Source organism: Magallana gigas, chromosome 4, assembly GCF_963853765.1.
Source record: "Magallana gigas chromosome 4, xbMagGiga1.1, whole genome shotgun sequence".
Taxonomy (NCBI): Eukaryota; Metazoa; Mollusca; class Bivalvia; order Ostreida; family Ostreidae; genus Magallana; species Magallana gigas.
In genome coordinates, this window is record NC_088856.1 from 34,562,935 (window position 1) to 34,587,611 (window position 24,677).

At 33.1% G+C, this 24,677-nt stretch overlaps 1 protein-coding gene and 1 long non-coding RNA gene across 5 annotated transcripts; one reads left to right on the forward strand and one right to left on the reverse strand.

Moving 5' to 3' along the window:
* Window positions 1-1,406: 1,406 nt before the first annotated feature.
* Window positions 1,407-9,296, reverse strand: LOC105334893 (uncharacterized). The gene is made up of 3 exons (XR_901208.4): window positions 9,154-9,296; window positions 5,838-5,940; window positions 1,407-2,041 (listed from the first exon to the last, which is right to left on the reverse strand). It is a non-coding gene; the product is annotated as an uncharacterized lncRNA (long non-coding RNA).
* A 162-nt stretch (window positions 9,297-9,458) lies between these two features.
* On the forward strand, window positions 9,459-23,574 carry LOC105334894 (G2 and S phase-expressed protein 1). 4 transcript variants are annotated; one of them, XM_011438501.4, is made up of 13 exons: window positions 9,459-9,550; window positions 12,795-12,895; window positions 13,074-13,229; window positions 13,633-13,764; window positions 15,537-15,600; window positions 15,885-16,386; window positions 16,854-16,985; window positions 17,377-17,803; window positions 18,247-18,367; window positions 19,272-19,373; window positions 19,883-19,982; window positions 20,833-20,860; window positions 22,091-23,574. In XM_011438501.4, exons 2-13 carry the CDS (start codon window positions 12,889-12,891, stop codon window positions 22,219-22,221), a joined length of 1,902 nt encoding a protein of 633 aa, XP_011436803.3. In that variant the 5' UTR covers window positions 9,459-9,550; window positions 12,795-12,888; the 3' UTR covers window positions 22,222-23,574. The 4 variants fall into 4 exon arrangements, with proteins under 4 accessions (XP_011436803.3, XP_011436804.3, XP_034305916.2 ...); XM_011438502.4 differs by lacking the exon at window positions 20,833-20,860; XM_034450025.2 differs by lacking the exon at window positions 19,272-19,373.
* Window positions 23,575-24,677: the final 1,103 nt, after the last annotated feature.

Consider the following 24,677-nt stretch of genomic DNA (forward strand, 5'->3'; position numbering starts at 1 on the left):
TGCAAAATGATGGATTGAGATTATACCCATTACCTGCATGGTTATTGTTTTGATCAATCAATTACTGTAATAATTTATCACATTTAATTGGAAAAATCTGTCGTATGCTCTAATTTGACTTGCACCATTTGAGGCACGCGGAGGGATAAAATGAAAGTAGTCTTTTGAACATCATAAAAGATAGTTGTCAGACATTATTTTTTAATGTAAAATAATGCGAGAAATGCAATCATTCATTACATGTATATACTCGTGTAGAGTTTCACTATCCGACACTCGTAATAATAAATGATTCTATTATTCTTAAAATTTGAAAAAGTTTTATTTGTGTAGTTGGTCCACAGGGGCATCTTATCCACTCTGCTCTCTATGACGAACATGTAAATAATATATATGTCATAGAGAGCAGAGCAGATGAGATGCTCCTGTGGTTGGTTCTTAAACACTACTCTAGTGTAGCAAATGATATCGTTGATGATTAGGTTGAGGTTATTTCTCTGAGCACACAGCCTGTGTTATAGTTATATAACCATCAGCGGAACCTTAACATTGGTGTAAACATTGACCTCTGGTGTTAAATGGTCAATTCAATTCTGATTGGCTGACATCAGTTATGCAAAACCCATGTGCACCTCATATACTTACTATCTGAGGAGGGCTGATCATAAGCCCACAGACACCTGACAATATTTTTTCTTATAATTAAAAACTCTTACCAAATTATTGTGTAGGAATAGAACTATACACGTATATATATATATTTTCATTACAAGGAAAATACCTACATAAAGCCTGTGCTCTTACCATTTCAATTACAGTACTGTGCTTGATTTGTACCATAACAAGGGCAGAAGAAATCAAAATATAGCATTTGTAAAGATGTTGAATAAGAGTTAACTCCCTTACACCCAAGATGCATTTCAAACTTGGTATGGAATATTTTCAGTCTATTTTGTTATACATGTATTACAATTTACAGAGGAACGGTGCTCAAGGATGTGCTTGTTTCAGCAGCTACGAACTGTCTGGACTGCATTCTTCCTCACATCTAATGCAGAACATCATTTGCATGTGTAAATAAATTTCCAATCATTACAACAGGAGACATCAATGTATGGACCATACATCTTGTTTGACAACTAATAGTAGAGCACCATAGTATGGTGCTCTACTATACATGTATGTTGTCAAGAAGGAATATAATTTATCTCATTTCTTTTTCATTTCATTTTAAGTACTGAAATCTTTCATATCAAATATCAATGGTAAATCTATCTTTAGCAACGGTATCATTTTCAAATAATCAGACCATAGGATGAGTATGATTAAAGTATCATAATGATAATGTTCTATATTCTAACCAAATCTTTTCTGTACATGGCAGTTCAAAAACAACAATATCGGTCTTTTATTGGAAAACCCCACTTTATTTAAATATCTTCTAACAAAGTCATACACTAACTAATGTAAAGTGTCTATATATTGCTTGATAATAATCTACAACCTTGTGATTAAAACTAAGATATAAAAGTCTTAGAAAACAAGCACCTACAGGAAAACACTGAATAAACAGAGGAGCTGCATGATATAGATATAACCCTCTTGGATTCTGCAAGCACTGATATGTATGGATCACAACATGGTTTGTTAGAAATAGATGCTTTCTCCAAGGAACACACAATGATAACAAAATGTTTAATGATGTCATAGATGGTATTCTGTATGGAAGCACTAATCAAAGCAATTTGATAAACTGAAAAATTCTTATTATATTTGTAACAGATATGTCAAAAACAAATTCAAACATAGACACATACATAAAGCATTATAATTATTGCAGTCAATGTTTTAACTGTTTTCTGTTTCAAATAACAGAGAGAGGAAACTATTCCAGAAAGCTACTGTATATAAAATAAGCACAGATATTATGCATGGAATGTTTCGATATCACACTACAAGGCCTAGAGCTGAGAAGCTGTCTGATGGATGAATCAAACTCCAATCTTCTACTTTATCAGTCTGTCCCATTACTGGTAAAACTCTGCAATCAAACACTAGACAGTCAGTCATCTGTCCCTGGCTCCCTTATATACTAACTTTATGTTAACTTATTTACTGTTTAAAAAGAAAAAGATTTAACTTTACTTAACGGTATTTTTATCTCATACAGACTACAGTACATGCCATTGGAAAGTTAATATGTTTTACGGTGCGACCGTTGGGGCGAGCACAGCATGTGATCAAACAATGAATTATAATAAATTAATAAAATAAAATTAACAACGTGAAATTTGAATGCCACATACCTATTTTTCAGTAAAGGACTATATATGATAAGGGCCTAAAATGGCCCCCTAAAATGAACATCATCATTTTACTATCATTCTTTGTTTTCTTAGTACAGATATGTATGTGATGTGTTTACATAATATTCATTTTGGTTCAAGTGCCCACAGTTTAGATATATGACATTGTAAAGACAACCTTTTCCAGCCATTTTTGCATTTTTTAGCGTAAAACAGCTTGTTTCCAAGCAGTTTTTCCTTCCGAAAACATAGAGCGCATTCTTGAACAAATAAAATATTTTAATCAGAGATGTATCTAGCCAAGACTAATAAGTGATAAAAAAAATTTCCTTGTTCAAGCATGCGCTCTATATTTCCCATTCGAAAATAGATAAGAAAAATGTCAATTTTTGGCTGATTTTGATTGAATTATAGAAATGGCGTCACTTCTGACGTCATATACTGCCAGTGAGTGCAAATAAATCAAATAAATAGATGAAAAATATATTTTATATCAACTCTTCTAAAAAATTAGTTAACATTTTATTGTACCCGAAACACTTAAAAAAATGGCGAATTATGGGGGCCAAATTTAGCTCTTATCATATATAGTTCTTTTCATTATTCATAGTTTATAAGATTTGTTATAATTTATTTATTTATATGTAGAACAATAGTTTAATCTCAGATACAATGTTGTTAAATAATAAAGATTTTAATATATAAATATTCATTGCACTGCATCTCCTCTTTTAAAGTGATTGTGATTATGATTGATTGATTGATTTCCCCCCTTTTTTTTGCAGTAGACATTTTTTCTTAAACTTACATATAAAACTTGACTCATCATAGAGCTCCCCCCATGCTAAAATTTTTTTCATTTTTGTCAATTTATACATAGAAAATCGACTTACCATGGATTTGCCCCTCCACTTAAAAAAAAATAATTAATGTTTAATTTTATTTTTAATTTACGCTTAAAAATATTTGCTTATCATGTTAAAAGAACATGGTGTTGTCCCCCCCCCCCCCCCCCCCCCCCCCCCCCGCATGTAATAAATGGAAGTGAAAATAAAGAAACCATTGAACTGCTAAAAAGCTGAAGGATTAGAATTTTCATGATTTATTTTTCTTTTTGCTTGCAAAGATTTTTTGGATGAGGCTGCCATCCACCCACCCACCCCCTTTAAAAAAAGGCGTTTCAGGAAATTACCGTAATTATAGTGAATAAAATATTTGTGAGCATTCATCCAAATTAGTGCAATTTACAACTGTTTCCTGTATCTGAAGAAATGTCCTTATTCGTCAGCTGTTCTTTATCTTAGCCTTTGCAAGATTTTAAGAGGATTTTGGTCATTTCAGCAGATTTACAATAACTTCAATTAGAGTAATTTCCCCTTATCAGTGCTTATTGTGACGTCAAAGCTGACGTTGGTTAAGTTGTCGTCTTACTCTTTAAAACTCCCCTGAGAAATAAAAGTATGCGAAGTATACTGTTTTATTTACTTAAAAAGCATGATGTTCTTAAAATTACACATCTTATAGCGAGCGCAGCTCGCCGGCGCTCAGCGCCGGCGCGAAGCAAGCTCTACCGGCAAGGCGTGTGTGAATAGAAAATTCGGACTATATAGTTGCACATTCATTCAACGGATTTTTTTGGCGTCAGTAAATCGGACCAGTAATGCATCGTTTTAATCGTCCCAGTAGTTCCCTGTAATCATGGCAATTTTTATCACTTCACACTCTCACGAGAATCAGCAAGACAAATTTAGACAGTAAAAACAATAACGATGTAAGCGACATACAGTCAATGTTACCTCTAAAGTTCACCTCAGTACACTTTCAATCAAAAATAATCGTGTGACGTCACAAACGTTTACACATTGATCCGATATATTTTTTCGGAGTCAGTAAATTTTGACCCACAATTCATAGTACCAATGGTTTCCAACATCAATTTTTCTCCCGAGAATCAAAGTAAAACCTTTGAAAAGCTTATAAGATGTGTAATTTTAAGAACATCATGCTTTTTAAGTAAATAACACAGTATACTTCGCATACTTTTATTTCTCAGGGGAGTTTTAAAGAGTAAGACGACACTTAACCAACGTCAGCTTTGACGTCACAATAAGCACTGATAAGGGGAAATTACTCTAATTGAAGTTATTGTAAATCTGCTGAAATGACCAAAATCCTCTTAAAATCTTGCAAAGGCTAAGATAAAGAACAGCTGACGAATAAGGACATTTCTTCAGATACAGGAAACAGTTGTAAATTGCACTAATTTGGATGAATGCTCACAAATATTTTATTCACTATAATTACGGTAATTTCCTGAAACGTAACGTTATATGTAGCAGCGCCTTTTTTTAAAGGGGGTGGGTGGGTGGATGGCAGCCTCATCCAAAAAATCTTTGCAAGCAAAAAGAAAAATAAATCATGAAAATTCTAATCCTTCAGCTCTTTAGCAGTTCAATGGTTTCTTTATTTTCACTTCCATTTATTACATGGGGGGGGGGGGGACAACACCATGTTCTTTTAACATGATAAGCAAATATTTTTAAGCGTAAATTAAAAATAAAATTAAACATTAATTTTTTTTTTTTTAAGTGGAGGGGCAAATCCATGGTAAGTCGATTTTCTATGTATAAATTGACAAAAATGAAAAAAATTTTAGCATGGGGGGAGCTCTAAGATGAGTCAAGTTTTATATGTAAGTTTAAGAAAAAATGTCTACTGCAAAAAAAAGGGGGAAATCAATCAATCAATCATAATCACAATCACTTTAAAAGAGGAGATGCAGTGCAATGAATATTTATATATTAAAATCTTTATTATTTAACAACATTGTATCTGAGATTAAACTATTGTTCTACATATAGATAAATAAATTATAACAAATCTTATAAACTATGAATAATGAAAATTTACTGAAAAATAGGTATGTTTTATTTTTTGGCATTCAAATTTCACGTTGTTAATTTTATTTTATTAATTTATTATAATTCATTGTTTGATCACATGCTGTGCTCGCCCCAACGGTCGCACCGTAAAACATATTAAGCTTTTCAAAGGTTTTACTTTGATTCTCGGGAGAACGTGATGTTGGAACGTGAGGTTGGAAACCATTGGTACTATGAATTGTGGGTCAAAATTTACTGACTCCGAAAAAATATATCGGATCAATGTGTAAACGTTTGTGACGTCACACGATTATTTTTGATTGAAAGTGTACTGAGGTGAACTTTAGAGGTAACATTGACTGTATGTCGCTTACATCGTTATTGTTTTTACTGTCTAAATTTGTCTTGCTGATTCTCGTGAGAGTGTGAAGTGATAAAAATTGCCATGATTACAGGGAATTACTGGGACGATTAAAACGATGCATTACTGGTCCGATTTACTGACGCCAAAAAAATCCGTTGAATGAATGTGCAACTAGTCCGAATTTTCTATTCACACACGCCTTGCCGGTAGAGCTCGCTTCGCGCCGGCGCTGCGCGCCGGTGAGCTGCGCTCGCTATAAACTAACAATCAATATATCAAACCTACTGAGTCTTTATCGATTCTTTTTCTTCTCTTTTTTGGATTTTGGTCGGGTACTCTGGTTTGAACTTGCTGAGTTAGAGCCCTGCTTCAATTCCTCTTCATTATCCTGAAGCATAGAAATGTTGTCATACATATTGATAAGATTCTTAAAAAGTTCACTTTACTGTACAGTTTCTTCTCAAAAGGAAACTAGAACTGTCCTAATGGGACTCACACCCCCTGCAAGGCTAATTTCAAATGGGACAAATAATTGATTTGAATAATAAAGGTTTGGAACACATACAAATAAAAAAAAATTCTAGAATTGTAAATTAAAACAAGAGGCCCAATGGGCCACATTGCTCACATGAGCAACACTGACTTTATATCGGCATTCAAAGGATATTGTGCCATATGGCCCCTCGGTAGATTAACCAAAAATGAATATCCAAATTTTACACTTATTTTTGCATATACATGTTTTCCTTTATGGAATACCATTTTTACCAAAAATAAGATCATATGCAATATAAATAACTAAATTTTCAGTTGGTGTTCACGGTTAACTTCCAGTTCCCTTTATTTTAGCCCCCCCCCCAATACTTTATAAAATGATTAAAATATATGAGAGCATAAAGGTACATTTTTTCCCTTCACTACCTACTAGTTATTGTATTTTCTTTAAAAAAATCTTATATGTGAAAGAAGAAAAGTGTATCTCAATGCACCAGAATGAATGTGCTCAATTCCTCAAATTAAAAACATTGAAAAATTCAATTGGCCTTCTCCATTATTATAATAAATGATTGTCGTTTACCAGGCATGAATTCATTTCGTATGACATTTCATATCCTTACTCACTTGACTGATGAATAAACTTAACTGAAAAATGTTGTTGCATATGGTAAAGAGCTATTATAATTCAAATCAATGTATTGGCAGGCATGTTGCTATATTGTACCAAGGCCCACCCATTATTTTCATCTTTATTAAAAAACAACAAATGTCTTCAAACAAAGATGATTTCCATTGCAATAATTTTTTAAGAACAACGAGAATGCTTTTATCGTCATAATAATAATAATGTGTCAGGACTATGGAAACTGTTTAAAAGACGTTGTTTTTATTTACTTGTGTTTAAAAAACTATCAAAAATTTGTGTAGATTTTATGCAATTCATCGTTTAAGAAGGGGCACCAGAAAGTAGTTACAGCATATCATCCTTTTAGCAAGACATTTCTATTGATCAACCAAAATTTCAGTGTCAATCGTAGAATTATAAGAAAGATACATAGCTTGGTTTGAGTCATGTTTTTGTTCACATGAGTTTATTACATTCAACTTCGGATTTTCAAACTTGGTCAGGGATCGACATTAACGGTTGCCCGATTGCCCGGGGCAAGTGAAATCTCTATTCGGGCAAGTGAAACTATGGGTAGACTTGTCCGATCGGGCAAGTAAAATTTCTGATTAGAAGTACGTCTTTTGTTTTGGTTACAAATAAATTTTATCATAAAATCAACATCCTTTCCCAATTCGAACTCTTCAGTCTTCTGCCTTAGCGTTCAACTTTAGGTAAGTCGTTCCATATGACATTCTTGTTACATTGATTTACAGATCGCGCGAATATATATCCATGTGCTCACTGACAGTTCTTTTTCGTATTATGGTATGTGCTGTCACGATAAAGAGCCAAACCATGTGCATGTCACGATATTCTGAATGCATTTGTCGTACGACTTAATTATTTCACAAACACGTATGTTGATGGAAACGGAGATAGTTCGGTTTTATTAAACGTCATGGCATCGCAGTCTTCTCTTTTTAAATTATTTTGGGGGAAACAAAATGAAAGTACATCAAAAGATTCTACTGAAAGTAAAAAAAAATACGAACTTAAAAGAAAACGGGGATTTGTTGATTCTTGGAAATCTGAATTTGTAGGTTTATCTGATACTGACACAGGTATGGTCACAGAATTAGAAAACAATGAAAATTATGATATATCATGAATGACAATCTGATTATCAAGATCAACTTGCTATGTGATATGCCAAAGGGCAAGTGAATTTTAAAGATAATGTCTATCCCTGTTGGTTTTTCCTATTCAGCATAGCAGCATTTAAAATGTAAACAAACTGAAGCATGACCTCAGCTTTGTGTACAAACATACAGTAGTATTGTGCGCAAAGCACTGTATCTTGCTTATAACTTGAAGCTTGACTCTCAGATTAGTAAATAGAAATTTGTAAACAATTAAAACAAGAGAAAAATGCACTGAAACAAAGAAAAAAACACAATTTGTTTTTCACCATATATATATATAATTATATATATATATATATACTTATATATTTCTAGCAGCGAGAATAATCTCCTTTTAGATTGAAATTGCTGAGCATCTTTATAAAACATGTTGCATTAATCAACCATTACGTAGAGATCGTACTGAATTACATGTACCAACATAATGAATATTATTTTATTATAATATGTTGTTAGTGCATCAGATTTTGCGAAGGTACATGTAAACAATCAGCTGTCTGATTTACCGGTCTAAACGTAAAAATTTAAAATTCTAAAATAAATACAATGGTTCCTCTCAAGTTAAAATAAAAAGAAACTAATGTTAAACATGCTAAACGAAAATCAAAACAAGCTAAAACCACCGTCACAAATGAAAATGTCAACACAATGAAATATTTAACCTTAATTTACTTCACATAAACGGCACATACATATTTTGGATGTTTCAAATATTCCTTTCGCACGTAAACTGTTGCACAACAAGCAAATTCATCTCCATTCAAGATGGCTGCTTCTTAAATAGACTGGTCCTCTAAACTGGTTTTTGATATATGAAATATCGAGCCTGAAGTTAAACTGATTAACTCCCATTCTCTCTGTCTTATTATTATTTTCATAAATTACTCAAATTTGAGACAGAATTAGCCCTTAATTTTTGCAATTTATATTTTCCTTCCCATAAGAATTATTTATGCTAAATAATGTTGAATTTGACTCAGTAGTTCTTGAGAAGAAGATTTTAAAAAATGCACACCCTTTTTCTACAGTTTCGAGGTTTTCTCCGCTTTGAATAAAGATCGGTCTTTCATTTCTGCAATTTATATTTTCCTTCTCATAAGGATGCTTTGAGCCAAATTTGGTTGAAATTGGCCAAGCGGTTTTAGAGAAGAAGTTCAAAATGTAAAAAGTGTACAGACGGACAAAAGATGATCAGAATAGCTCACTTAAGCTTTCAGCTCAGGTGAGCTAAAAATCGTAACCAAAATTAAATAGGGTTGTAAATATTTGACGTTTAAATGTTCAAACCATTTACCTGTTCAGACTCACTCTTTGGTATAAAAATCACGGCTAAGATACAAATTATTTGAAAAATAGCCCCAACAAATAAACCATAATGTAAAATGTTTTCAAACAAAGTGGGTTCCTCAATCTCGATCGCCATGTTTGTTTTGCAATTCTGTTTTCGGCAAAACCTCATTAAATAAATCAATGCTTGAGGTTTATCAATTTAAAATAATCTTAGAAATGTTTTGTGCTGCATTTTTATAGTCGTGACAGTTAACTGATTAATGAGTAAATAACGATTTAATTGTCGTAAAACTTCTACGAAACAACCAATCGAATCGCTCGTTACATATCTGCCGTATTTAAAAAAAAGATCAAGTGGGAAATTCGAACCACGTTGATTAATATAAAACAGAAATAGTTGGGTATGTAACATATTTTTGACTTTCTGTCATTTATTTTTTGCACTTTATAACTCTTTTTGCTAAAATCACTTGCCTGATTTATGCCACGCGCTACCCATCAAACCCATGCCATGAAGCCGATAATTCATAAAGTAGGAATCAAAATTCCTCATCTGACGCTCATAAAATCTATCCTCCAAAAACGGAGGTTGCTTAGACCTGCTCACGTAGATAATAACCAAAAGTACAGGGGACCTAAGTCAGATTTTCCTCACTCTGTACGGGTGTTTCATTAAACAAACTGTATCTGTTTATGACATAGACATGATAGAAATACTGTAACGTTAGGCCTATGTATTGAAACAATTTACTGGCTGCTCCTTTGTAAAGTTTGGCATCTCAAACACAACATTAAAATGAGTATTTAGTGTTCCAATATAAATTAAAGGTTACTGCCGTAATGTTGGCATGGTGAAAATTTCATAGTTTAATTCTGAATAGCTTAATCAGCAAAATTGTGACGCGGCTCGAAACGTCAACAAAGCTTGGGTTCGGATTTTTACGAGCCAATAGCGTAATTTGTCGTGCAACCTTTTCATTGTTGTATATTCAAAAGAAATAAGTCCAGTATACAAAAGCGATATAAAGTTTATTTTAAACTAATGTGGGACTATTGACTAAACAATGAAACAAATTGAAGAAATTCAAACATTTGTTAAACTATTTATTACCTCCAATTATTTATAGGAAACTACTGGTGAAGATTTATATGATTAACTTGGAGAACAGATTGTGGTGAATCATGCCACCAACAATTCTTTATCACCAGCACTCCCGTTGTCCTAAAACTATGGTGAATTAACGCCACCAATAGCTTTCTATATCTGTAAGATTGTAAACACCTGTAACTTGGTGTAAAAACATAACCAGTAGTATTAAACTAATTCCTTATTAATAAAAGTAAGTTTCAAGAATTCCATAGGAGCACAGTAGTCTAGATAATCATGATTTCATCCAAATTTACCAATAAAACTAATCCAATTATTAACTATAAAATCACCTGTTCAAATTAACCAATTATAAAATTTACCGATTCACAATCCAAATTAACCAATAATAAAATTTACCAATTCACGCCGGGATCTTACAAGAACTGCAAATCTAATTGTTTCTGTAATGGTTTATAAACACTGGTGCTGTAATCAAAAGGCTAATAACACATCAAAGGGTCAAAGCATCAAGGTTTCAGGCACAGTTCCTCAGATCAAACGAGATGCTTTGTGTTTCATTTGATCTGATGATCTGCGCATGACAACAAGATGTGATCTGGCTCTTTGGATCAAGTAACTGTTTAATACGATCAATAGCTATAGCAACATGTCTGGTGTACCTCCTGGTCTGAAAAAATTTGGATGGACGACCTGGGAGCTAGTCCCCTCACATGTTAAAAGTTCCAATTTATGGCATACAAAAACTTGTGCTGTAGTTGGACTGATTAACCATATTTTTACAAAAATTCTTTGTTAAGGAAATACCATGTAACTAGCTCCCAGGGTGGCCATCTGAATTTTTTCAGATAGGGAGCTACAAACCTTCTGCTACATTTACATGAGCAGCAGCTCGCTGGCACTTTACACTAGCATGCACTATGAGCACTAACATTGTCAGGGCGAAATGAAAATTTGAAAAACTGCTCCCTTGGACATACTGAATTTTCTGTCATCAATATTGTACCTTTAATTCTGTATTGCATATTGCTATCTATTTCACGTTTTTGAAAACAAGTAAAAATGTTTTAACTGTATTGCATATTGCTATCAATTTCACGTTTGTGAAAACAAGTAAAAATGTTTTTAAAGAACATTGTGTATAAAAAAGGTATGTTAAACATTCTGTTGCTCTTAGATCATGTAGGTGATTCTTAATACCTAATTCACAATAGTGACAATATTATAACCTGAACTGCCAACGTGAGTTCTGACGTCACAATCACTTTTTGAAAATGGGAAAGAACTCTGCATGGAAATGAACTGTACCTGAGATGCAACAATATAATGAAAGTACTATTTTAAAACAAGCTTAAAGGCAAATATTATTTTATGTTTACTAGTAAATCATCAGTTTTAGAAAAGGGTGATATGGATTCAGAAAACCGTTTACAGTGTACATGGTGATCCAGAAAATCAGATTGCAACCTGTAAAACCAAAATACTCACTCAGTATCAAGAAAGGAAAATTGATGGGTATATAATGAATTAACTTGAGCCTGCTTTCAAATTATAGAGTATAGCTAAATCAAGAGATTGTGCTGAACCTAGTTTACACATCAGCTCAGAAAAGGAGGGTTGGAAAATACTGTGGAATCATAAGATTTCGCGGTGGCTCAATTTTCGTGGAATTCGTAGGTACCTTTCATCCACGAATTTACATCTTCCACGAATTACTAAATTATGATTATTAGGTCATATTTTTCATTTTGGGTGTACAAAAAAAAAAAAACACGAAATTACGTCGCCTTGAACCTTTAAAATTTAAACAATCCAGGAAAATTGGCCCCCATGAATTTAATTGATTCCAGAGTATTAGGATGATAGTATACTGAATCAAAGAAGCATAAGAAATTAAGTACCGGTATTTGAAAATTTAGGTTTTACAAAATTGATCCCAAAAAGTAACTCTCGAACAATTCCTTTAAAGTTATTGGTTTTTGATTAAATGTGTAGATTATTAGAATGTATAAAACATAAGAATGAACCTGATACTAAGAAATGTACATATTTAAAAGCTGTATCATAATGACATAGAGTTGAAAAGTTCATATGTGGCAATATAATGATATGCAGTAATTACCTAGATTCCCTTGTTTGTACTGATGAGATAATTTGATATGAGTCAGAGACTTGGAATAGAATGTTGAAATAAATACCGGTACATGCTTGTATAATCAATTAGGAATTGCCAATTGAAATATGTTTGAATAAATTGACATTTTTACTTATTTCTTTTGCTTATGTAAGCTGCAATACACATTTGAAGCAACGTGATTTGCACTGGTGTTAACAGTCTGGTAAATGGATTTTTCTCTTCAAATATGAACATTATCACACTGCTATTGTACAAGGGATGGTCTTTTTGACAAAAATGACATATTTTTTAATGAACAAAAAATGAAGAACATGTGGTAGACACACTGATAATATTAAGAGATTTGCAAAGAAAGTCACTGCTGATATTGTGATCAGATTGCATTTTATCTCCTTTTTAGGTCACAGTAAAAATAGAAGAAAGAAATATTTCACAGTGAACTATTTGCAGTTTGATGAGTTTGACTGGAAATATTTCACTTTTTTCAACAAGTGATGGAAGGTAGAGTTAGTTATTAATTAACACTAGTTGAATAAAAGATTACACACCTTAAATTAATACAACCTATGACAATTTATATTTATAACTTATTAGTGAATATGATAAAAAAAAAATGAATAAACTATGAACACTTTGAATAAATCTTTTTTGATATTCAATAAATCTCTTTTTTTTTTAGCTTGTGGAATTTTAATTGATCTAAGCGAGCCCATTGAAAACAGCCCATTAAAGCCAGCCCACAGTAAAAGCCCACCTCTTTGTGAGGAATCAAGGAAAAGTCCTGATGCTACAGACAGCCAGAGGAAATCTGAAGACAGCCAGGACTCACTAGCTGGTCAGTTATCTCAGTAAAGCCTGCAGTCAATCAAAAGGTCCACGGCTCATTGATAACCTTTTATATCACTAAATCATCTATGGATGGTTAGCAGAGGGAACTCTGGGTAACTCACCAAAGGAAATAATCAAATTGAATTTTACCAGAGTCATGATCATTTATCTCACTTTTTATGAGTATGTTATTTTATGAAAAGAAGAGATATATATGGGTTGAAGTCAGTTATCTTGCTAGGTGACTTTACGAAATATTCATATATCTCACTAGAAGGTCAGCTATCTCACTAGCAGGTCATTTTGACAATGTCTTGTCACAGGTTGTGATTACCCTTGAGGGTCAGCTTCTCTCATTCTAAATGTCTGATTTTCTAATGTGTTAATAAGATTCCAAACCTCTTTTTTAGATTCCATTGAAATAGAGAGAAGTTGTGACAGAAGAGGAAGCTACACCATTGATAGGTCTCAGCTTCTACAGGATCTAAGTGAGATCACTGCCGAGAGTGACAGTGACCAGACCAGACATATCCCCCCCGCAGGTACTACATCATTATATCTGTCTGGTGTACAGCATTACTGTAGGATTCACCTAATTAGCTACAGAATTTATATTAGTATAAACTGAATTGGACTGTTTACTCTTTGGCATTCTAGGTAGAACTGTTTTTTCAATGTGATTTTGTTAAATTACCATATAATTTTTTACATGCTTCAAAAAAGGGAGGGGGCAGCTCCTTTAGAGTTCAATATTCTATATGTAAGTTTAGGAAAAGAGTCTGTTATGGGAAAAGTGGGGGTGCAGAGATTGCCCGAGTTACCGGTACATGTATATTTCAAAGTGCTACATATAATCTTGACATCATGTAACAACACACCTCAAAAGCTGCTTACCATCCATAAATTATCAGCATCACAATAACACTAGTATACTAACTAGACTTATTGTTCTCAAACAATTAGAGGTCTATTCACTTTGTTTTGGTTTTTTTAAACTTTAAAACATTTACAATTTAATAGTGTGATAAAATGATTTCCTTGCATAAATGAAAAAATATTGTCAGAAGATTTAATATGATTTGGTTTTTTTTACTTTGACTTTTGATCTTTATATTATTTTGATTGGCCAAGGTCAACTTTTCATTTTCAAGTGGTCTAATGTCTCTACGATGTAAGGTTCTAAAGTTTTAACTGTTTTAACAAAATTATAGAAATTTTCAGAGGCAATAACTGCTTAAAGGAGACATCGGATCGTTTTGGTATGAATAGACTGAAAGATCATTAAAGTAAACCTAAGGACGACAGACCTAATTTGTTTTGCACAGATTTACCATGGCACACCTGAAAGAAGCTTAATTAAGTGATTGTTACAAACATCAAATTCTCAATATTACATCACAATCACTATAATTCAATGAAAAAATTGAAATTGAAATTTATTTAGTGCAAGTTGTGGCTGACCTAACTAATTTAACAAGCTGAAATACACTTTTCAACGTTATTTAAGATGCACAACTTTCTCTTTAGGGATGTCAAAGTTCTGTAGTGAGTCCTTTATTTGTTCAAGTTTTTTATAACCATCTACATACTAGTAGATAGAAATAGAGTAAAAACGTCCCTTGTGCTAAGATTTTGAAGTATTTTATTATTGAAAATTGTTTAGCACACTCTAATAGTTGTTTTTATTGAACATAAATCAACCTTGAAATGATGTACATAACATTTTTCTTGGAGTTTGTGCAGTACTTTTCATGAAAAAATGAAGAAAAATACTGACATACTGCACTTTGGCATGTGCCCTCCTAAAAACGAAGTGGATGACATGCATGGTTATTTTTTTAAAATGATAATAATTCAAAATCACCATATAAGTATCATATTTTAATTTGGATGCAAAATCTATTGCAGAATTTTTTTTCTCTTACAAGAACGAAAAGAAAAGTGATTCCAAAAATTTTTGAAATGGTCACTTCTGAAAATCTTATTCGATTTTTATGGTTTTGGTTTTTTTTTATTGATTTTGACATATCTTTAGTACCTCAAACTCATGTAAAATTTTCACTATTGTAGAAATGAATTGGGTTTGTTGTCCTTAGGACAATGCCATTTGGTAAAAGCCCCAAGTTTCTATTTCTTAGTAGGGATAACAGGCATTTCCTTTACAAAGAATTAAGAAAATACCATAAAGAATACAATTTTTTAAAGGTCTTTCACATGAAAGGTGGAAAAACCTATTGATTCATAATATACAAAATGACATAATAGGTGAATGCCTTTTGGATGAGCTGTTGATAAGAAATATTTTATTTAACAGGAGGCATTCAACTTTTGGAAGATGAAGAATTTGACTTTGACCTCCCCCTTTCCCCTGCTGTTAGGTGTGTAGATATTATTGTACCTGTTTAAAGTTTTCCGAATAATAGTATTGACACAAAGAAAAGAAATTTTTGAAAGCAATATCATGATTTTTATTGTCATTTCAAGTCAAATATGATCCTCATGATATTGTGAATTGGTATCACATATTCTTATTATTTGATTTCAAGAGGATCACTATTGTACTGGTAATTGGTTTGATCTTAGAGTGTGGTAAGAGTGATGTCTGTACACACGCCTGTGCAAATTACTCATTTTCCTCTCTGTTCTGATTAATGACCTGTAGAGTCCTCAGTTCCCCCACAGCTGTGGATGAAGACGATGAAGAAGTTTTTATTGGACCGATAGGATTCACTGAGAAGTGTGTGGCCACAGTGGTGTCAGAAATTGCTCCCCTTCAGGAGCCCCTCAAACCTCTCAGCCCCCTGAAGCCTCACCAGATAGCCGAGATCTTCAAGGAGGCCCAGCTGGTGGTGTATAGGATAAACAATGAGGAGAAGGACGAAGAAGGAAAGGGGCCTAAACGGGAATCCTTAGGCAGGAGGGGAAGAGCCCAGACCCCGGTCAAGCACCAGAGAAAGGGAACTTTCACAGAGAGCCCAGACGCATTTATTCGACTTCCAGAGAGCGTTGTCAAAGCCATGCCTGTGATAGACATTGAAATCAATGATCCTTTCGAGACAAAAGTGGAGGAGAACAAGGAAAATTCCCACACCGCGGTCACCAGTAGGCTGGCTGCTCCCAAGAGTAGAACCCTGCCAGGAACAACACAGTCTGGAAAGGGACAGGTTGGTCTTCTGTGTTACAAAAATCAATCATCAAAGATAGCCAAGACCGTAAATAATAAATGTTTTGGTTTTTGGGTCCTGCTGCATCAGGTCATACGCTTAAACATTCAACTTGGTTAACCCTATTGCCTAGTGAAAGGGGGAATACATGTATTAAGTTTGAAAGTTAAAATATGAAAATTGAATATGTAAATGTATAAAAAAAACTCCTTGGGAATCATGAAATCAAAAATATGATAATGAATACATTCATATCGTATTATATTTTGAATTTGTTTTGCCTGGTAGGTGGAATGGGGGGAGGCCAACATAGAAGTTATGTAGCTACATGTACTAGAGTACACAATGGAACTGTTTTTATCTTACAAAAAATCCAGAGATATAACATTTTTATATGTGAAAGTTTTCTGGAAGAAAAGAAAATTCTAGTGTAGATTACATACAAAATTTAACTTTTGCTTGGACAGAGTCGAAGTGGCCACTGTATGAATGATGCTGCAGCCAGCGACACTGATGACTGCTGCAGTGTGACCTCGGACACCAGCGAGAGTTCCCTCTCCCGCCTCCCTGTGAACAGACCCGGAGTAGCCAAGTCCAAGGTCTGTTGTAATCTTTATCAGGCATTTTCAGTTAATCACTGCATATTTTCAAGTCATTGTGCTGCACGCTCCAAAATAACTTCAAAGACTGAATTTGTATAGGAACTACCAGGTATATCTTGGTCAAATTTTGATGTTTTTTGGACCATGATATCCAATATGGCTTGCTGATAGACATTAATTTTTTTTAAATTTTGAATTGCATTTTTGTATTTTTGATACGATAAACAAATGTTTAGTCACATTTGATTTGAAAAGATACTACTATAACCCAAATATGCAAAAATTGTTTTCTATTTAAGTTTGAAAGGAAATAGAGTGTATAGGTAAAAAATTGAATAGGCCATTGAATTAGTACTTATATTTCTCTTTACATGTATGTATCTTTTAGGTTTTGACTGGTAAAACTGGACTGAAGAGACCTTCCATGCTAAAACCTCCTGGTGCCAACAAATCTAATGAAAATCTGTCGACCAGTATCAATTCAGCCTCAAAAACAACAAGCAGTACCTCAGTTAGTACAAAGATAGTTCCTCCTGCCAAGTCACGCAGAAGCTTGAATACTAGCAGCAGAAAGTCTATAGGGCTAAACACTTCAGGGATACCAAACAGTTGTAAACCGGCTGGCAATATTACCAGCAAGGAGACAGAAGGTCTGAACAGAAAGGGTCCCACAACCAGGCTAAGTCTTGTGAAACCTGGCACCATTCAGAAACCAGTCATCAAAGCACAGCAGCAGACGACCGAAAGTAAAGGTAGAACAGGTCCACTGAAGGCTCTACCCATCACCTCTAACATCCCAGAGAAAGCTGGAACAGGTAAGGGAGATATCCAATGTACATGTATGCCATTCAGCTTCCTTGGTTCATCAGAAAGATTTGAAATTTTGTAAATTGTGAATACACATATGATAATGTGTATAGAGTTATCAATCTACATCAGTTACAGTTAAACTTCGTTATCTCGAACTGGATGGGACTATTTAACAACTACGAGATATCCAAGTATTCGATATATTGAGGGTAAAATACTTAAAAAATAAGTGGTTGGTACTTACAAACCACTTTAACATACCCATTGTATTCGAGATATCTAAGTTTAACTGTATTTCCTTTAACAAATTTCTCTCAACCTATCAATTTAAAAAATGTGTTATGAGAAAAACAAATGAGAATGTTCTGATTTTGTACTTCTTTTTTCACTTCATTAGTATGTAGACTTTAAGTTCAGTATACACTGACTAATTTTCTTGAATCCACAGTAAAACCTGCCCTGACCAAACAGATGTTGCTGAATCCTGAAGTCTGTACCCCAGTGAAAGCGGACAAAAAAGTCCAACCCAAACTTTTGTCCACCAACTTCACAACGCCAGTCAGATCTAAGTAAGAACAACTTTATACTAAACCAATCAAATCTAAGAAAGAACAACATCTTACTAAACCAGGCTGATCTATGAAAGAACAATTGCGTACTAAACCGCCAAGTAAGAACAACTTAATTCTAAAAAAGTTTGATCTAAGTAGGAGCAGCTTAAACCACACAAGTCTGATCTAAGTAAGAACAACTTATTCCACACCTTCGTGCCTGATGTAAGTAAGAGCAACTTCATTCTAAACCAGTCTGGTCTTAGTAATAACATTATACTACACCAGTCTGATCTCAATACACGTAGAATCTACTTCTAGTAAACCAGTCTGATCTAAGTAAGAGAAACTTATATTAAACCAGTCTAATCTAAGTAAGAGCAAGTTATATTAAACCAGTCTGATTTAAGTAAGAGCAACTTATACTACACCAGTCTGATCTAAGTAAGAGCAACTTATAATACACCAGTCTGATGTACATGTAAGTATTAAAGATCAACTTTATACTAAGTCATTGTGAGTAGTAAAGGCCAGTAAAGGAATGACTTCTCATTGATTTTCATTTAAGTCTACCAGTAAAATTGGTGACTTTGAAACACATTAAATCTTGAAAAATGTTGATAAAACAGATGAAGCAGACAAAAACAGTATTTGCTGTAGCAAGCTTTTTGGCCTCTTGAGCTAAGGATAAGACTCAAGAATGAAGATATATATACGTGTACATGTAAATGAGATTCCCTGTGTATGAGCTATGGTACCCAGGTGACCGTTAAGGCCTGTGAGCCTCTTGTTTAAGATTGCTGTTTCTTGTTCTGATTTTGAATGATTGACACTTTAATACTCATGTTTTTTTATCTTCTTTTGTTGTTGTTGTTGTTGTTACTGTTTGTTGTTGATTTGTTGTTTATTTCTGGGGTTTCAGTTCTGTTAGTTCCTGTACCCCTGCGTCTGCTCGCAGAAAATCCTGTCTGCCGACTCCTCAGAAAACACGTTGCGGCTCCACCAGCTCTATACCACAGCCCAGGTCTGATCTTGCATCTCTGTCACTTTATTTATACATGATGGTTCTTGTATTTCTGTGACTTTATTTATAAATGATACTTCTTGCATTTCAGACATATAAAAATTGCATTTATAGCTGTCTTTGTACTTGTTCATGTCCATGTACTTGGTACATTGTGTTGGACTACAATCATTTGTCAAATTGTCAAAAAGTGTTTGTCACTCCCAAGACAAATCGATGGGAATAAATATAGATCTTTTAAATCTGCTGAAGTAGCTTTTGTTTTTATTTAATGAGCAGATCAGAGAATCTGATTTTAATCTGATTGTGTAACATATATGACCAATGAACTCCGTCAGTGTGATGTACCTGGTACTCAATATCAGAAGGAAACTACTCCCACAACTCAACACTCAGCTGTTCAAAGCAACTAAAACCTTCCATATTAGGAAATTCTACATAACAAAGTGAAGTCAGTCATTCAGCTTTTAATTACTCATAAGTAAGGCATTCAACTTTCACTTTTCCAGCCCAGTGGTCAGGCCCAGTGGTAACTCCACCCACAGACCCAGCAGTAGCTCCACCCACAGGCACAGTGTGTCAGAGTCCCCATTCGTCAATCGCAGTCTGGTAAGCACCGCCTCCATGACAAATCTTGGACGACTTCCTCCATGTCTTTTTCTGTCTTAATTGTTAAATGTAGTACCTAATTTCATTGGACAAATACTAGTAAATGTAAATCAGAAAAATTTCATCTGTTTGGAAAGAATTCTGTTGATTTTGTATCTGACATAATCAGATTGCATAAAATGTTAACTGCAGATCTGAAGATTTATGGGAAAATTCAGGTTGACAGCCATGGAGCTGCAAAAAAAATTGTGCTAATTTTAGACTTATTAATTCATATCTCTAAATATTTTGTACAAATATTCAATTTAAATTATTCTTCAAAAATTTTATGATGGATGCCATCACTTAACTTGCCTCTGTAATTTTAAACACACTCACCATCCCTGTAAAGTGAAGTAGTGTGATTTGTGTTTACATGTAAAATTGGAGAATCTTGATCTGTATGTGAATATAACATACATGTACATGTCTTTCACTTTCCGAGGTTGGTGTAAAATGGGTAAATTAATTGTTTAATGTTTTAGTGTTCATGTTCAGAAAGATGGCAACCTATTTATTTATAGGAACATTTTTTTATTTTTCATATTTATGAAAATACATACATGTAAATTTTATATTGTTTATATAAAATAGAATAGATCTCTGAAATAAAGCTGTGATCTGCAGATTAAAAAATTCATTGCACAAAAATGACCCTTTAGACGGCATGTTATACATGTACCTATGATTAATTTCTTCATTTTCATAAATGAAATTTCTTCATACCCTACTTTGAAAAGGATTTGATTTCTGAGTGATTGAATAATGTAAAGCTGAATAGTTGTACAACAATTTTTTGCAAATTTCTTAGAGGAACACCATTTCTACTGGAAAGAGAGGTTTGTTAAATATGCTGTGACTAAGTACATGTGTATATCTAAAATTGTAATAATTATTAAACAACATAAGGTGGAATAACATATCATCAAAAAATGGCTACCTTTGATCGAACAACATTTCATTTTATTAAAAGGATTTCATCAACAGCAACAGGTAACCTACTCCATAGCCGAGTGGATAAAGTGTTGGACTTGTGATCCGTACATCCCGAGTTCGAGTCCCGCAGGGGCTTTTGTTGCTATACATGCATGTACTTTAATACTGAACTGCATTTTTTAGATATTCATTTTTTATTCCAAAACTGCAAATTTTTCACTTAGGTATTTGACATATGTACATGAACATCAATTTATTTATCATTATCTCTTTCATAATCAAATAATTTACTGTTAATTTGAGTGACTTTTTCCAGGTGTGTTATTCCACCTTCATACAAATATACAATGGAGTGGGCTGCCACAATGAGTGACATTTGATGCCATTATTAACAAGTTTTATAGAAAACAATTTGTTTATTGCACAACGCTAAGCAGTGCTTTAAAGTCAAATAATTAAAAGCAAAGGATGGTAGTTAACTGTGTAATCAGATATATTTTATGGTTAAGGCTTGGTGAGCAGATTTATGCATGTGCTTGTATTACTGCTTTATACACAATTACTTACCTAGATTTATCAATATTTTTATTACATAGATTTACCAGTAATAAACACTTTAAACTTCTAAATAAACCTTAATTTATTTCAATAAAAGTCAGTAAGGATAGAATTTTACATCCTGTAATGATTGGCAGCTATAAAAATTCATTTATACTGGGAAATGAACGAGTAAGAACATATACTTTAGAATATACTCTAATGTTTTTACTTTCAGATGTTTTACATGTAAACTGAATGATTTTCTGAACATAAACAGTGTTTGTATTTTTTTATATTTCATGATTTGGGAAGATGATAGGAAAATAACTCTAGACTATTATAATTCATCATTATCCACATTTAATTTCATTGACTAACCACAATGGCCAAATTCTCATGAAATCTTAAAATTATCAAACTAGAATGGATATTGAATTTACTTCAAAACACTTTAATCCCAAGTTTGGTGAGTAAAGTAGCAAATGTGAATATAAACTGGGTACCAATATAAGATATCAAAAATCTCCAATTACTGGATAAGCATCGACAAAATGTAGTGGTTTTGACTGGTTTTTTTTCTTTTTTACATGCAGAAATTCCAAAAACTAGGCACTCCATCGCGGGAAAAACCAGTCCTATAAAGTCCATTCCACAGAAATCAGTGGTTCGGGGCATTTATCAGGGTCGCAGAAGCCTGGCAGCGTACAAGACTACAGCAAAGTAACAAGATGGCGGCAAAGTAACCAGACTACAGAGGGGGACTAGCCAACCAGTTATCAGTTGTACATGTACAATGAGAAAAAGGAAGGCAGAATGGAAATATCAATGTTTTACATGAATTAATGTTGGATGAATTTTTAATGTTTATAAGAAAATTTCAAATGACTTCATTTTAAATTATCATGTGTTTTCCATTTAAATTGTGTACCGTAATTATAATTGTACAAAGCCCTATTCATTTTAGTTAATTGTAAGTTATATTTTTTTTGTACACATGATAATAACTATTCATTGTTTGATCACATCATTGATGAGCAAGTGAAACAATGGATTGTGTCAATCCAAGTGTCGTAGACCATCGTAACCTTGCCTATATGAAGGGAGCTGCATACACATCTTAATTCTGTCAGTTATGATCGTAAACATAACTCAATAGGCCATTTTACTTGTATTAGTTGTTTTGTTATTCAAGTCCAACTGACCAAAATTTTCAAGAATTTGAAATAAAATAAGATTTTCAATATTTTGAAATAAAATAACATTTCAAAAATTAGATAGGCCTATATAATAATTTTTTTAAGAATTTGAAATAAAATAAGATTTTGGATTTTCCTCTTTTTTTTTCCTCTAAAAATTTGAACTACAGAAATATAAAATGGATGAAAAGTTAACTGAAGGATGTTAATCCAACTATAAAATCAGTATGAAGATAAAATGAGATTTAAACATTAGCTTTAAACTATAAAAGAAAATTGCATTTCTATTTTGGTGGAGGATCAGTAGATGTAAATACCACATAACCTACAAAAATTTGGGGGGGGGGGGGAATGTCCCTTAATTTTTATTTCTTTTTACAACCTACTGACAAATATTTGGGCTAAAAATACTCAAAAAACAACTGAAAAGAAAGAAAGTGGCCTTTAGGACTTAACCTAGTATGTTGTATTATCATGCATAGATTTAGTGTTAATCTTCATGAAAAAGGTATTGGTTGTTGGCATAGTGTTAATTCAAATGTATAGAACTATATTGTATATCTATAGCCTGAGCTCACTATCTGTATGCTCTGGAGTTTGATTAAGTTTGTAACGGATAAAAGAAAAACTTCATCGAGAAAGTCTGACCCAGCTTTGTTTGTTAGGGTTGGTCAGTGTGGTGTTAATCTAACATTATGAACACTAGACAGGTTTCTCCCATCTGCTTCAATGGTTTAATTAAACAAGATGAAAAGGCAGTTTTATGCATTTGAGGTGGGAAGCAGACATTTTATGACAGAGACCTGTCCTGTTATTCTCTGATACATGTATTGTGATATCTCATTGTGATCAACACTTCTAATAAATTTTATAGAATACGACTGTTGGAGTTTGAAGTATCAAGTTTTAATTTTAATGATACAACTATATTTGATGCCAGATTAAGAAAGGAATTGTAATTTTGCCCAGAATGACGGTACTTTTGGTATGAAAAAGTTTCCACACTACGGTAATCTCTATAAATGCCCACTTTTATTTTCCTTGCTCAAATGTCTCCAAATATTAATTTCAACTTATTGCAAAATTTAAAAGGCAACTATTGGGTTTTCTTTCTTGTTAATACAAAGCAAAATTTATGGCGTCTTGTTAATCATGTATAAATGAATCAGCTAGGGGTGTGATTTTTCATCGGAAATGTGGATTTTCCAGAATTCTTTGAAAGTCAAAAGTTCATTCTTGAGCAGAGCTCAGACAGATTTGATCTCCTTTATTTCTGCCAATCACATCCCTGATGTAAATCGATAAATAATTATATTATTAATAGAAAGAAGTCATTTTCCTGGTGTTAATAATTTATTTCAAAATTTTCTATACAAACCCACATTTTTATTCCTCGACAGACCCAATTAATGGACATCATTGATATTATCACATAGTTAATACAATTCTTCCTAAGGAATTACATCACTAGTCAATTATAACCTTTCAACTGATTCAGATGAGTGCATTGTCTCTGTATATATGAATCTAATACATTGCTTCATAGTATGCCTCAGCAATTCATAATTGAGTGTATGTTTAAGCTCTTATATTATATAACCCTGATCAGTAAGATTTTTAGATGCACCTCAATTAAAATAGTCAGATTAATTTATTTAACTGACTACACTTCATGAAATACAACAATAAACAAAATGGATTTCCCAATAGACTGCATGAAAAGACAAAAGTGTATGTTAAAAATACATTTTCATAAATACAATATATAACTAGAGATAATATGATAATTAAGGTATACGTATTTTCAGACAATTTTGTAACCAAGCAATCTGGTTCCTACCTAGACCCCAAGATAATTCAAAGAAGGATGATTTAAGGTTGAGATGTAAAGATTTGCTGCCACCTGACTGAACATTTTCTTCTGGTGGTCATAGTATACTGTACTGTAGATTTCTAAATAAACCCGTGGAATTAATATCCGCTT

Excerpts from the sequence above, each read along its gene's own strand:
- LOC105334894 (XM_011438501.4), top strand. Across the intron at positions 19,374-19,882 it reads AGCTCTATACCACAGCCCAG|CCCAGTGGTCAGGCCCAGTG; the intron begins GTCTGATCTTGC and ends TCACTTTTCCAG. Across the intron at positions 20,861-22,090 it reads CATTTCTACTGGAAAGAGAG|AAATTCCAAAAACTAGGCAC; the intron begins GTTTGTTAAATA and ends TTTTACATGCAG.